General features: G+C 34.8%; 1 protein-coding gene and 1 long non-coding RNA gene across 3 annotated transcripts; one reads left to right on the forward strand and one right to left on the reverse strand.

The window, feature by feature from the left end:
* Nucleotides 1-10,281: 10,281 nt before the first annotated feature.
* Nucleotides 10,282-12,927, reverse strand: LOC145070491 (cold-responsive protein kinase 1-like). 2 transcript variants are annotated; one of them, XM_079017435.1, is made up of 7 exons: nucleotides 12,768-12,927; nucleotides 12,106-12,279; nucleotides 11,877-12,007; nucleotides 11,562-11,775; nucleotides 11,231-11,462; nucleotides 10,996-11,146; nucleotides 10,282-10,863 (listed from the first exon to the last, which is right to left on the reverse strand). In XM_079017435.1, the coding sequence occupies exons 1-7, from the start codon at nucleotides 12,784-12,786 to the stop codon at nucleotides 10,507-10,509; spliced, it is 1,278 nt and encodes a 425-aa protein (XP_078873561.1). In that variant the 5' UTR covers nucleotides 12,787-12,927; the 3' UTR covers nucleotides 10,282-10,506. The 2 variants fall into 2 exon arrangements, with proteins under 2 accessions (XP_078873561.1, XP_078873560.1); XM_079017434.1 differs by having other exon boundaries at nucleotides 12,106-12,282.
* LOC145070492 (uncharacterized) lies at nucleotides 12,197-13,376 on the forward strand. The gene is made up of 2 exons (XR_013689964.1): nucleotides 12,197-12,315; nucleotides 12,921-13,376. It is a non-coding gene; the product is annotated as an uncharacterized LOC145070492 (long non-coding RNA).
* Nucleotides 13,377-15,104: the final 1,728 nt, after the last annotated feature.

Genomic DNA, 15,104 nt, shown 5'->3' on the forward strand with positions numbered 1-15,104 from the left:
AAGAGGAGGTCACGTTGAGCAAGCTTCAAGGGTTATTGAGGACTGCTGAGAGAAACCTCATGGATAAATCTGTTGCATCAACTCCTAGTGCTGCCCCCATCTTGGCAATTGGGCAGGGGAATGGTAAGAAGAGGAAGGATCCTTCCAAGAGCCACCATAAGGGAAAGTCCCATGATGGCTCCTCTTCTAGTGGAACCAAGGATGGTCCCGCTGCACCCACCTCTAACCTAAAGGATGTAGAGTGCTGCTGCTGCCATGAGATTAGTATTATTCTTGTGTTTCAATTTGCATGTTTTGACTTCCTGAATAATTTAATTGGTTTAGAACAGTCAAATTATTCGAACGAGCCACAGTCGTTCATATGTTGGAAGTAGGTATGAATGAAGACTGTCGTGAATTGGTGTGTGGATTGTCTAAAGAGCATTAGACATAAGCAAATGTTTGCTGCAACGTTCATGAGTGCTTATGAATATGATTCGAGCATTGGATTAAACCCACGTTCACTTGGATCTCTCCATGAATTGTATCACAAGTGATTGGTGAGACGATAACATCTTATATTCTTGAAACCGAGATGTGTGAGTTGTATCTTGCGAGTCGGTTGCACATTGATAATATGTAAACGCACCAGTAACTTGGTGTCATAAAACATATTGTTGTGTGTGATTCGGTGAGTAAGTGCAAGCGAGCATTGAATCAAAGTTTATCCGTTCCTTTTATTCAAAGTTGGATAAAAGTGATATCTTTGGGCCCCTCGATGATTTAGTGATGACAAACGTAAATGCTCGGCCGTGCTAGGGCTAATTTGATTTGTTCAATTAGTCAGTCGTCATAAATCGGAATTCGAGAAATAGTACAAAGAGAATGATTTGAAATCATGTCTCATACGATATCTAGAATGGAGGAATATATGATCCCTTATCTAAAGGACACGCGTATCTGATAGGATCAGAGTTGACAGCGACTTTGGAAAGCTACAATTGCAGATCAGGATATGAAGTCATACACATAATCGTTATTAGACTTATCCAAGTGGGAGACTGTTGGATTAGTGTCTAAGTCCATAACTATTTTGGTATGTACTTGACCCGATGGTGCATGGTCCTTTTGGGTTGCCTTCACCAAAGCAACTTGATAGGATGAATTATGGAGAGAAAGGATTAAATATGATTTATTAATATATTATGGGAATAATATATTAAAGGAGAAATCATATTGTTTAATTAATATTAGTCAATAATTAATTGGTAATTAGTTTTGTGACTAAAAGAGATTGATTAAACTTAAGGGACTGGAATTGTAATTATAAGATAATTGCAATTGAGCTATAGATTGCCTTATATTAAGGAGTGGACGAATTCTATGGGGTAACCCATTAGAAATCGTCCAAGGCCTTAATTAAAGGAGTCCATGGGTTGCTTAGGGCTTAAGCATCCAAATTAGGGTTTCCTTGTTAGATAACCCTAATAGCCTCACTATATATAGAACCCTTAAGGCTCAAAAACGTGGGGAACTTCTCTTCTGGGGTTAGAACACGTTTTGGGCAGCCTCCATCCTCTCTCCTCCTCATCCTCTTGCTCTTGGTGTTTGTGAACCATTAGAGGAGTGACATTTGTGACTCTAAGCTTTCTAAAGTCAATACAAGAAGGATTTGGGATTGTTATTGCTACATAACAATCAAGGTAATAACTTAAACCCATTCTTATGTTAATATGATTACTTGAATGTTAGAATTAGGGTTTATAGTCTTGGATAACTTGCATGTACAATAGAGAAACCTAGATCCAAGCATTAGGGTTTGTATGAGCACATAGGATGTTCTTGTGACCAAAACCCATCAGTTTTCACATTTGTTATGATTTGCAGGGACTAAGAAGAAATAGGGATGTGGAGCATGGGAAGATAAACTTGATCATGGGGAACAGGAGATCGTCGCCTGTCACCAAGATTGGAGTTTACTCTTTTATGCTTAGTAGTGGGTTTGGACTAGAGTTGAATAATTTTTGCTATTCACCAGATATGGAAAGAAACATCATTTCTTTTCATGGTTTATATAAACAAGGATTTAGATTTTCATTTGATAATGAAATAGGCTCTATTAATGCTTTTCTTAATGGTGTTTTTTAGTTTGAAACATTGCCTTGTAATGGAATATATGAAACTGTAATGGTTGTAGACAATTTAGGAAATGATGTGTTGTGTATCGATTCTTCCAATAGTTTGGACAAAGCATGCTTGTGGCATTTTCGTCTTGGACATGTCAACAAGAAATGCATAGACCAACTCCAAAAGGATGGAGTGTTGGTGTCATTCGACCTTAGGGACGATGACGTGTGTGAGTATTGTTAACTTGGAAAGATGACCAAGTCACCCTTGACTGGTACTTGTAAAAGGGGTGAGGGTTTAATGGATCTCATACACACCGATGTGTGTGGGACCTTTAGATCCAGCACAAGGGATGAGAGCCGCTTCTATGTGACTTTCACCAATGATTATAGCAGATATGGATATATCTACTTAATCAAGCACAACTCAAAAACCTTTGAAAAGTTCAAAGAGTTTAAGCAAGAAGTGGAGAATCAGTTGGGCATGAAAATCAAGATGCTTCGATCCGATCGAGGTGGAGAGTACCTTAGTCTTGAATTCCACGACTACCTCCAGGAATGCAGAATAGTTTCGCAATTGACGCCACATAGGACACCACAGTTGAATGGTGTGGCTGAGAGGCGTAATCGAACCTTGCTCGACATGGTTTATTCCATGATGACTCGTGCTTCGCTACCTATCTCATTATGGGGGTATGCCTTAGAGACTGCCGCCCATATCCTTAACCTAGTCCCTACAAAGAAGGTTGCCAAAACACCTCACAAGATGTAGACAGGGAAAGCTCCCTCGTTGGCACATATCAAGGTTTGGGGTTGTGAGAGTTTCGTAAGATGAGAGACTCACGACAAGCTCGAACCTCGTAGTGAGCAGTGTATTTTCATCGGCTACCCGCATAAGTCCTTTGGTTATCTCTTCTATAGACCGAGTGACAATGTTGTCTTCGTTGCGAGGAGAGGGGTGTTCCGAGAGCGAGAACTTATAATCCATGGGGACAGTGGGAGGCAAATCGATTATGAAGAACTTCAAGAATCAAACGATGAAGGAACCTCTAACACTGGCCCTCAACTTGAGGAGGAAACTCCTGTTGAACTGGTTGACAAGTCATTACCTTTTAGACGTTCCGAAAGGGTTAGAGTTTCACCCCAGTTTTATGGTTTCCATATTAATACTGAAGGGGATACGTTTATTAGTGATAGTACACTAGTAAATTTGGGCAAACCTAACAACTATAAGGAAGCCATGGAAGTCCTAGAGTCTGCGAAATGGAAAGAGGTTATGGAAAGCGAGATTCAGTCCATATATGACAACCAAGTTTGGAATTTGGTTGACAATGTGCCAGGTTGTAAGTGTTGGATAAGGTGTCGAAGTCCATAACTATTTCTGGTATGTACTTGACCCGGTTTGGCATGGTCCATTTGGGTTGCATGACATCATGATAATTAGATAGACAAAAATGAGAAAAAAGACACTTATGATTTGTTTATATATTATAAGCTATAATATATTAATATGAAATCATATTATTTAATTAGTATTGATCAAGAATTAACTTGGAATTAATTTTGTGATAAAAAAGAGAATAATTAAATATATAGGTATTGATTGTGTAAATCATCCATTCTTATATAGTGGGCTTATGATCCATGGTTTATTGGATTGGGCTAAAACCCATATGGTGCTCCATGGAGGTTAAAACCCATGGATCATGGAGGAAATGAAAAGCCATGTCAATTAGGTTTTACATGGTGTAACCCTACTTGTGACACACTATATAAAGACTCCATAGGCTAGCAAAATCGACACATAGTTAAGAACAAGGAGGGCTAGCCGATTTTGAGTGATAGTGTGCTTCTCTCAAGTTATTCCAAGAGTTGTGGTGTTGTGTGAAACATTTGGGGTGCTAGGCTCACAAAGTTCTTAAGGAATCCAAGCAACAATAAAGGTATGTTATTCTACTAGCTTTTATATTACAAGTACCCTATGCCATGCTAGTTAGGATAAGAACCTTGGAAAAATCAAATTTGCATGTATCTTAGTAAAACATAGATCCAAGGTTTCTAAGGTTGCATGTACACCATGGGAGTGTTAGAATGCTCAAAACCCATCAGTAAAACGGTCGGGTGCAAGTGGATCTTCAAGAAGAAGACCAACATGGATGGGAAAGTACACACTTATAAGGCGTGATTGGTTGCGAAGGGCTTTACTCAAACTCCCGGAGTTGACTATGATGAGACCTTCTAACCGGTTGCGAAGATAAAGTCTATTAGGGTGATGCTAGCCATTGCTGCATTTCATGACTATGAAATATGGCAAATGGATGTCAAAACCGCTTTCCTTAATGGGAAGTTGGTTGAGGATGTTTACATGATTCAGCCAGAGGGTTTCGTCGATACGAAGCATCCTAATAGAGTGTGTAAGCTTGAAAAGTCCATTTATGGATTGAAACAAGCATCTCGCAGATGGAATCTTTGTTTTGACGAGAAAGTCAAAGAGTTTGGCTTCCTGCGAAACGAGGATGAGTCATGCATATATGTCAAAGCCAGTGGGAGTATAGTTAGCTTCCTCGTATTGTATGTCGATGACATACTACTCATAAGAAACGAAATCCCGGACCTGCAGGAGGTTAAGTCGTGGCTTGGGAAGTGCTTCGCTATGAAGGACCTCGGAGAGGCTGACTATATTTTGGGAATAAGGATAGTGAGAAACAGGAGTAAAATACTAATAGGACTTAGTCAGAATACTTACTTGGATAAGGTACTAAAGCGTTTTAGTATAGAGAATTCCAAGAAAGGGGAGTTACCGATCCAAAGCAATACAAAGTTGAGTAAGACTTAAAGTCCGAGTATCGAGGCTGAGATAGCAGAAATGAGTCGAGTACCTTACGCTTCCGCAGTTGGCTTGATCATGTATGTTATGACTTGTACTCGTCCTGATGTGGCCTTCGCTTTGAGCATGGTCAGCAGATATCAAGTGAACCCTGGTAGAGCACATTGGACCGCATTCAAGAATATTCTTAAGTACCTTCAGAGGACCAAGGAATGGTTCCTAGTCCTCGGTAGGAGTGATGACTTAAGGGTGCGAGGATATAGTGATGCCAGCTTTCCAAGAAGGAAACCGTAGCTGATTCAACGTGCAAATCAGAGTACATAGCAACGAACGAAGCATCAAAGGAGGCAATATGGTTGAAGAACTTCATCAGATACCTTGGAGTTGTTCCAGCCGTAAAGGAGCCTATGGAAATTTTCTGTGATAACGAAGGTGCGGTTGCCTTGACCAAGGAACCGAGGGATCATGGCAGATCCCAACATATCGACATGAAATATCACTTTATTAGACATCGGGTGGAAGAGGGACTCCTCGTAGTGAAGAGGGTATCGTCGGAGGATAACCCAGTAGACCCCTTTACAAAGGGACTGAGTAGGGTTAAGCACTTGCATCACGCTAGGAGCATTGGGCTGAAGGACAATATTAGTTTAGATTAGATAACTTCGAAACGTGTAATAGATAAGCTGTAATTAACATTTGATGATTAAATAAATGAGTATTATTTTTGAGAAAAGTTACTGTCTTGTGTTAATTATTTACCTATTGTTTCACTATGCATGTTTTGACTTCCTGAATAATAAGATTATTCGAAAAATCCACAGTCGCTCGTGCTTTGGAAGTAGGTATGAAAGAAGACTGTCATGAGTTGGTTTGTAGACTGTCTGAAGTGTATTAGACATAGTAAAAGTTTGCTGCAATGTTCATGAGTGCTTATGAATAATATTTGAGCATTGGATTAAACCCGCGCTTGCTGGTATCACTTCAAGGAATTTGTCACGAGTGATCGTAAGACGATAATATCATATGGTCTTGAAACCTAAATATATGGTTTATTGTTTGCAAGTTGGTTGTGCATTGATAATGTGTAAACGCATTAGTAACTTGATGTTATAAAACGCATTGTTGTGCATGATTTGATGAGTGAATGGTAAATGCATATAAGTCGAAGTTTATCTGTTCCTTTCATCCTAAGAGGGTAAAAGCGATATCTGGGCCCCTCGATGATTTGGCATGACTTATGTGCCGGGCCCGCTCAGGACTGAATTGATGTGTTCAATTAAGTTCTATGTTAGACAAATCAGAGATTGAGAAACAAACTGTTGGACAATAAGTATGACTATGTTCCATGTAATTGTCCGCACGATATCTTGAGAATGGAGGAATGTACGATCCCTTATCTAAAGGACATGTTACTGATAAGATCAGAGTTCGACAACGTCTTTGAGAGCTACGATTGCTAATCGGATCCTGAAGTCATACTTACATTTATAGTTACTAGACTTATCCAAGTGGAAGACTGTTGAAATATGGTCTAAGCCCGTAACTATATTTGGTATGTACTTGACCCGGTTGTGCATGGTCCTTTTGGGTTTCCTTCACCAAAGCAACTGGACAGGATGATTTATGGAGAGAGAGAGAGAGGTTATTATGGTTTATTAATATATTATATGAATAATATATTAAAAAGAGAAATCATACAGTTTAATTAATATTGGTCAATAATTAATTTTGTGGCTAAAAGAGATTAATTAAATAAAGGGGACTAGTATTGTCAATTATATGATAATTGATATTGGGTTGTGAATCCTTATGGATATAAGGGGGGATGAAATTTAGAGTGGAAGCCCACTCTAATTTCGTCAAAGGGGCCTTATTCCAGAAGTTGCTTAAAGCTGCTTAGGGCCTAAGTCATCCAATTAGGGTTTTGACTAAAACCCTAGCAGCTCAGCTATTTAAGGGACCCCAGGGCTATAGATTTCGGCTACTAGAAGAAAACCTAGAGTTCCCATAGCCGAAATTGTGCCTCTCTCCTTCTCTCTTCTAAACCATCTTCTTGCCTTGGTGTTTGTAAGCTATTAGAGGTATTACACTTGTGATACTAAGCTTTTGAAGATTGAAGATTCTTGCAACTATTGAAAGGTATCATCTAAACTTGTTTTATTATAGATCTCGTTTTCATAGTATGTTAGATTAGGGTTTGCAAGCTTTGGATAAATTGCATGTATAATAAAGAAACCTAGATCCAAAGCTTTAGGGTTTTGCATGTGCACATAGGATGTTCTTTTGCTCAAAACCCATCAATTGGTGCCTTCGACCCACAAGCATAGTGAGAAGACTAACCTCAATCGAAAGATAGCAAATCTCGCACCCAAGTCTGTTGCACAACGGCTCCACCCACTGGACACAATCAATACCATCCCAAGTTACATTCTTAAGGTGAAGCCCATAAATCATGCGGCCCAATAATGGCCTAAGCCCAAACTAGGCCCACTGATGGACCAAGCCCAAATAGAGTCCTGAGGCCCAAACTATATTTTGTCTTCCTAAAGGGTAAAAGACCATTTTACCCTTCATATAACTCGTCTAACACCTCATAGCCCAAATCCTAAAAGGCCCAAGGCCCAAAGGCCTAAAATGAGCATCTCAGTAGTATACCCCATATACTGAACTCGTATGCCCCACGTAATGCTCACCGATGCACCATTTACAAGTCGTGAAGTTTGATCCATGCATTACGTTGAGCTTACTTGTTAGAGGGCGAAAACTCACCATTAGGCTCTTAATGGTTAAGACAAGAACGTCCAAACACAGATCTGGCCCTTAAGAGGTGTCTTAATTCATAAAGTTCCTGACTTTATGACTTTGCACGGCTTAATGAGGTCCAAACCATAATCTAAGCTTCCTAATCTTCATAAAAGGTCACCAATACTTGTATGGAGGGATAAAACTCCACAAGATCTAAACTTTATGACTTAATAACCTCAACAAGGACCAAATATGAGGCTCAAAGGTTATGGAGTAACTTCTACTCACAAGAACCACAACCATGTGACAAAAACATGATAAAATACCACCCAAAACTAGATCTATACCAAGAAGCCATCAAGATTGAGATTTTATATCTCCAGAAGATGTAGAAAGGAAAACTAAGCCTGGATCTACAAGCTCCAAACAATCCAACTCTCCTTCAAGAAGCTCCTTCTTCTTCAATGAGCACCAAAACACATGAAAGCATACCAAGAACTCAAGAATCACTCTAATGGAGGCTGGGGTTTCATATTTAGGGTTTAATGGGATAGATGCTGAAGGTAAGAGGGTTTGGAGTTGAGTTAAGGCCATTAAATAGGGTCGAAGACCCAAAATTAGGGTTTGCACCTGACTGGAGTACGCCCAACGTACTCCAAAGAGCACCCGCGATCCTCCTGCCTAGTACGCCCAACGTACTAGGCTTAGCCCTAAAACCACAAAACTTCCGAAGGCCATAACTTCTTCGTTTTAATTCCGATTTCGACGATCCTTATATCCCAGGAAAGGTAATGAGAAGCTCTACACTTCTATCAACTCACTTTTTCCTTAAAACTTTTCAAACTTAAATCCAAAATTCATAAAAGGCCCGAACTGTCATTTACGGTTATACCTTTGGGCTCGAAAACACAAACCGAACTCTTGAGTCACCTAATCTACGTTAACCATACCCAAATGGGTCTAAATATATCCTTCCCCAAGGCCCGTAACCTTATGATAACTGATCTTTGGGTCACAACCTTGAATTTGGAAACAATTCAAAACAGGGTGTTACATTAGTTATCCTCTTTGTCTATTATAAGCTGTATTCCTACACATTCTAGTGTTCTATACGTAGTCTAAGCACAAACCTTCAATCCATTAATGTTTTGGAGTTTGGAAACATGTGTAGTATGAACTCTAAGTGAAATGTTACTAGAAAAATCAAGTTATGGATCATGATATGATGTTTAGATGTTGTATTGAGCATTAGAAACCATTATGAATTGAATAAATGATCCATCCATGGAAATATAGGGTTTCTAATTCCATTAAGTCCATGAGCTAAAACACATGTTATGACATTGCTTCTAAAAGCTCAACTAAAGGAGTTAATGACATTTTTGCACCAATGTCCTTCCATGCCTAAACTAATTCATGCATTCATATACTATGATCATATAAGATACTTTATAGACTAACTCCATGATCATAATGCATTCTCATTGAATCAATAGCTCACAACTAATAATGGAAATGACAATTCCATTCCAAAGTCCATGATTATCTATTTTCCAAACTAAAACACTTGGTATCACTTTGGATCTATTGGTTTGAGTTCCATAATTATTCTAAATCATTTCAAAGCTAATTTAATGATCTAGCTAGACAAGTTAAATAACACAATTTTCCAATAAAGGAGTTGATTTCTTCATCAACTCTACATTTTCCCCAATTGTATACTTCATAACTAAATATTTCTTTAACTTTCCATTAACAACTTCTTTTCATATTACATAAAAGCATACATAATATACATAACATAAAATAGAACCAAAACATAAAGGTTAATGTCATAAATGAGTAACATACTGTTTGATTTTTTTTAACAAAACATCATTATTTTCAAAAGTACAATAAATGGGTTACGAACTATTTAATTTGGGAAATTCTATACGTAGCTCCAAAGTGCTTAATGTATCCCCTTATGAGTGGAACATAAATTTTTTATTGCTTAACAAATGGTTTTATATATATATATATATATATATATATATATATATATATATATATATATATATATATATATATATATATATATATATATATATATATAGGGTTTAGGTCATTTTTGGTCAGTTAACTTTTGGTTTTGTGCTCATTTGGTCACTTAACTCTTTTTAAGTTTTAAAAGGTCATCAAACTTTTGCCTTTGTGCTCATTTAGTCACTTAACTTTTGGTTTGGTCACATTTAGTCACGTAACTTTTAAAATTGTGCTCATTTGGTCACTAAACTTTCAAATTTTTTGAAAAGTTCGGTGACTAAATGAGCAAAATTTTAAAAGTTAGGTGACCAAATGAACACAAATCTAAAAGTTAAGTGACTAAATGTGACCAAACCAAAAGTTAAGTGACTAAATGAGCACAAATTCAAAAGTTTGATGACCTTTTAAAACTTAAAAATAGTTAAGTGACCAAATAAGCACAAAACCAAAAGTTAAGATGACCTATATATATATATGTGGACAAAGTTTACACTTTGCCATGTACTACATGAGTGGTTAAATGTGTGCTAAAAGGTTTTATTTTTTATTTCTTTTTGAAAAAGTTGTGTCTGCTAAAAGTTATATACACAAATATATCATTCTTCTTCTACCCTTTCCACCATACATTGCTATTCATTTACAAGCTTACAATCAATGCACAAGAAGAATAAATAAGTATTAAAGGACAAAAAAAATGGTCAAACCTTAGCTAGAAATTATTTAAAATAACTACAAGTTTTGAGTTTGAATCACATTTACAAATCAAACAAACATAAACAAATTGTCATCATAAACCACCATTTTTTAAACTATACTTTCACCAACATCAAAATCTCTAGAGTTTGGAGGTTGAGTCAATGAAGGTGATTCAGTTTCAAGAGTAGAAGGAAAACTATCCGAGATAGTTTCCCGAGAAACTTCACCCTTTGGTTGTTGTCTATGGTGCAAGAAGGTCGGTTTTAATGGTGATTTTACCATTTCGACCTTCCAAGTCAACATTGCCACAATCTCTGACATTGCTGGTCTTATGTTTGGATGAGATTGAAGACATAATAATGCCATATGAACTGTTTTCATAACATCTTTTACTGAAAAACCATCTTTTTGCATTCTTGAATCTATGAGATCAATCAATTTTGACCTCTCGTATAGCTTCCATGCCTTGCATCATAAAAACATGCAAACTAGTCAATCAAGTGTGTGTTGTTGTTAACAATGAAAAGGCATTTGGATTGTAGAATTTTTTTGGAAGAATTTGAATCTATTAAATGAATTGTAAATAAAAAAAATTACATATTCCGGGAGGTATTGCATTTCTGATGGCAGTGTAAGATCAGTATTTTTCCTGCAACTAATAATCTCAAGAACCAAAACTCCAAAACTATAAATGTCAGCCTTTTCAGATAATTCCCCTCTGATTGCATATTCAGGGGCTGTATAACCTCTACAAATCACAAAAACCTTGTCATTTTCTCAAATATTTTTTATTTAGACAACACTTAATGATTAAAAAAAAAAAAAAACTTACAATGTTCCAGCTAATGTGGCACTGAGATAAGCTTGGTTTTCAGGGAAGAATCTAGCAAGACCAAAATCTCCAATTCTTGGCTGAAAATTTCCATCAAGGAGAATATTGCTTGCTTTAATATCTCTATGAACAATTCTGAGGTGTGACTCTTCATGTAGATACTGTAAACCCCTAGCAATTCCCAATATAATTTGGAATCTCATGTTCCAATTCAAGTATTGGTTACTTTTTCCTATTTTTATAGAATCAATGGTTAAAAACAAAATAAGCGTCTAAACTCTAATGCATGATGTTAGAATTGAATTTAAGGTGTATTATAGTGTTATACTACCATAAATAATGAGGTCTAAACTCCTGTTCTTCATGTATTCATATACAAGTACTCTTTGAGGTCCCTCAGAGCAACAACCAAGAAGGCGTAAAAGGTTCTTGTGTTGTATGCTTGTGATCATTCTCACTTCTGCAAGAAACTCTTCTTCTCCTTGTTGTGATTTTTCAAGAGAGAGTTTTTTTATAGCAACCAATCTTCCATCTTGTAACTTACCCTATAAAAAACCACTTTAATTTACTTAATCTTAAACCAATCGGCTATAATTTTTTCAATATATATATAATATTGATCAAAGTAGATTTCAAGGGAACGAACCAGATACACAGGTCCAAATCCACCTTCTCCAAGAAGATTACACTCATCAAAATTCTTAGATGCTTCCTTTAATGTTCGAAAGCTAAAATAGCTTATTGTTTGAAGTTTTCCACTAAAATAGTCTTTTGCAGCTGCAGTTCTCAAGAGAATATTTAGTTATCAATGCACAAAGAACCTTAAAGATCATAAATTATAGAATATGGAAAACATATTGAGATAAAAATACAACCTTTACAGCTGTCTTCACGTTTTACACACTTTCCTAGTTGTGCTGTTCTGATTGATTTCCGGAAGGCAAAAATAATAATCAGCAAAATTAGGAACAAGACTAAGCCTCCGATGATGAAGAATACGCCCCATGTGTGATGCTTCATAGATAAGTTGTCTTCCTGAAGTGTTTCTTCTGCTTTAAAGAAAGATAATATTCTGTTCTTATCAAGTAAGCAACTTTCGATAATATTATGGACATATCTTCATTACAGTTTAATTTAACATACAGTTAGAATCTTGAATTACCAAGTGTCTTAGAAGCTGACATGGATTATAGTACTAAATTTGAACCTTGTAATGCTGTATACTTTAAATATTAATGACTACTTTGAATAAGAAAGAAGGTAAACAAGTTGTAAGCTGTTAACCCATGTCTTTTAGAAGATGAACAAGATCATTTTCTTGAAATTCCATGACAATAGGAATTCATTATATAGCTCAAACATTGAAATCCCAACTTAAGACGACACAAATCCTTGAAGAGTAAGTGAATCAGATATCTTTTTATATCAAATCTATGCACACCAGGTGCTTGTTTAAAGTTCTCCAATTGCGCATTTACTCAATAAAAACTAAAAAAAGCACAAACTAGGAATGTACAATGAGAATCATGATAAATACCTTGAAGTAGGCGACGCATTTCTCCTTATCCAATCGTTATCGTCTCTATATCCTCCAATACCTCATTAGCAGGGATAAAATGGCGAGTAAGTTGAGAAACTAGCTTCTCCGATACCAATAACTTTTTTTGTTTGTCTTCAAATATCGAGACAGATAACAGAGAAAAGGGGAGGTGACTAACGACAAAGCCGAGATGATCGAAGCAGAATAACATATTATCGGAGATTTCAAAGTGTAGTGTATCTGAAGAAGGGTGTATGGAGTTGAGTAAAAAACTACAAAAGGATTGTCTTGTTGTTGAAGACGGCAAATCAGCAGAAGGGGTCAGGATCATGAAGGAAAATAGTTGTTAAGGTGTGATTGGATTTGCGAATAGAATAATGATATTAATTGGGGGAAACGGGAAGATTGTTATCCTGATCTTGGACTTGTAGCGACAGCAGTAGCAGTGACCAACTGACCATAGAATTGTTCAGAACCGGAAAGCATCTCTCTTGGCTTTTGAAGCTTCCCTCTCTGCTCTTTTTCGTTTGTTTGTTTCTACGTTACTTCATTTACTCTTTCTTTTCTTTTTTTATTAAATTATAAGTCTTCGATTTTTTTTTTTTACATGGTTAATCTTTCATAATTTTTAACACTTGTTATTTTATTATATTTTTAGATTTAGAATAAAATAAATAATATTTTCATGTTAATTTATAACTTTTTTTTAATTTTAAATTAAAAAGCCATATAATATATATATATATATATATATATATATATATATATATATATATATATATATATATATATATATATATATATTTATAAATGTAATATGTAAAATATTGAATGTAATTAATATTTTCTTCATTCCTTATTTTAAATTTTATTTAAAAAAAATACTTAATGATTTTAGTATTTAATCTTTTATTTAATCAATTCGTGTAATATACGAGTTTTACACGTAATAATAAATAAATTATAAGATAAATCTATAATGGTAATATAGTTAAAAGAAAACATTACATCACAATTCTAGTTTAATATTGTGTTTTTTTTTCTCAAATTTGACAATGTTTTTTTTTCAATTTGTTACAATTTCGACGACTTGGTCAGTCAACCCGATTGTTTGATGATGTGACATGATAATATGTCAGTTTTGATGATGTGACATTCTGACATTGAATGTTAAGATGTCAAAATTGAAAAATATTACAAAAGACACTTTTTTTTTTCAATTTTGACACTAATTTTTCATTTTTTTTTTTAATTTTGACACTCAATTTTTTGTTTCTTATTTTTTTCAATTTTGTTCAGTTTTTTGTTTCATTTGAAACCATATAAATAATTTTTATTACATTTGAAATCGTATAAATATATTTTTCATATTTAAAAACCATATGTATTAATTATATTATAACCATATTTTTTATGTACTATTTGGTTATATGGTGTTAATATGACATGATGATACGGTAACGCAAGACCTTATACTTATATAAAAATATAGTTTTTAAATGAAAAAAAAATACATTCATACCAATGTTCTAAAAACCTCGCAACGACGCACCATTACTCAAAGGCTTGTAATTGACACAAAACTTTAACACAATGTCATCATAAGTCATATACGCATATAAAAATAAATAATAGTAGAAAAGTATATAAAATTTTTAATTATATATAAAATTGTCGCCTTAAGTCATGCCTTACAAATGATGTAGTTTGCTATGGCTCGTAAAAGCTTGAGGCTTGACATTGGCACCAAAGTAGCATCTAATGTTATTTAGAACCTTGATTTATACGGTTTCAAATGTAAAAAAAAAAAAAAAAAAAAAAAAAAAAAAAAAAAAAAAAGCTATGGTTTCAATCATTCAATATAGAACAAAAAAATAGAGTGTCGAAAAATCAAATAAAATAACCTTAGTGTCAAAATTGAAAAAAAAAATGAAACCTTAGTGACTTTTGTGTATGATTTCCCTACAGTTATTCCATTTTTGTCGGGACAAAAAGTATAATAATATCTACATGTCAATTTGTAGGTTTTTTGAAATTTTAAATTAAAAAGTCACATAATACTTATATATTTATATATGTAATATGTAAAACATTGAATGTAATTAATAGTTTCTTCATTCCTTATTTTAAATTTTATTTAAAAAAAGTACTTAATGTTTTTAGTATTTAATCTTTTATTTAATCAATCCGTGTAATATACGGGTTTTACACCTAGTAATAAATAAATTAAAAGATAAATCTATAATGGTAATATAGTTAGAAGAAAACATTACATCACAATTCTAATTTAATATTGTATTTTTTTTTCAAATTTGACAATGTTTTTTTTTTCAA

Source organism: Lactuca serriola, chromosome 8, assembly GCF_051521515.1.
Source record: "Lactuca serriola cultivar US96UC23 chromosome 8, Lser_US96UC23_V15, whole genome shotgun sequence".
Classification (NCBI taxonomy): domain Eukaryota; kingdom Viridiplantae; phylum Streptophyta; class Magnoliopsida; order Asterales; family Asteraceae; genus Lactuca; species Lactuca serriola.

Bases quoted from the DNA above. Each gene is read 5' to 3' on its own strand.
- LOC145070491 (XM_079017434.1), bottom strand. The intron at 11,463-11,561 runs GTAGTATAACAC...CTATAAAAATAG, and splicing joins TTTAGACCTCATTATTTATG to GAAAAAGTAACCAATACTTG. The intron at 11,147-11,230 runs GTAAGTTTTTTT...TGTGATTTGTAG, and splicing joins GCCACATTAGCTGGAACATT to AGGTTATACAGCCCCTGAAT.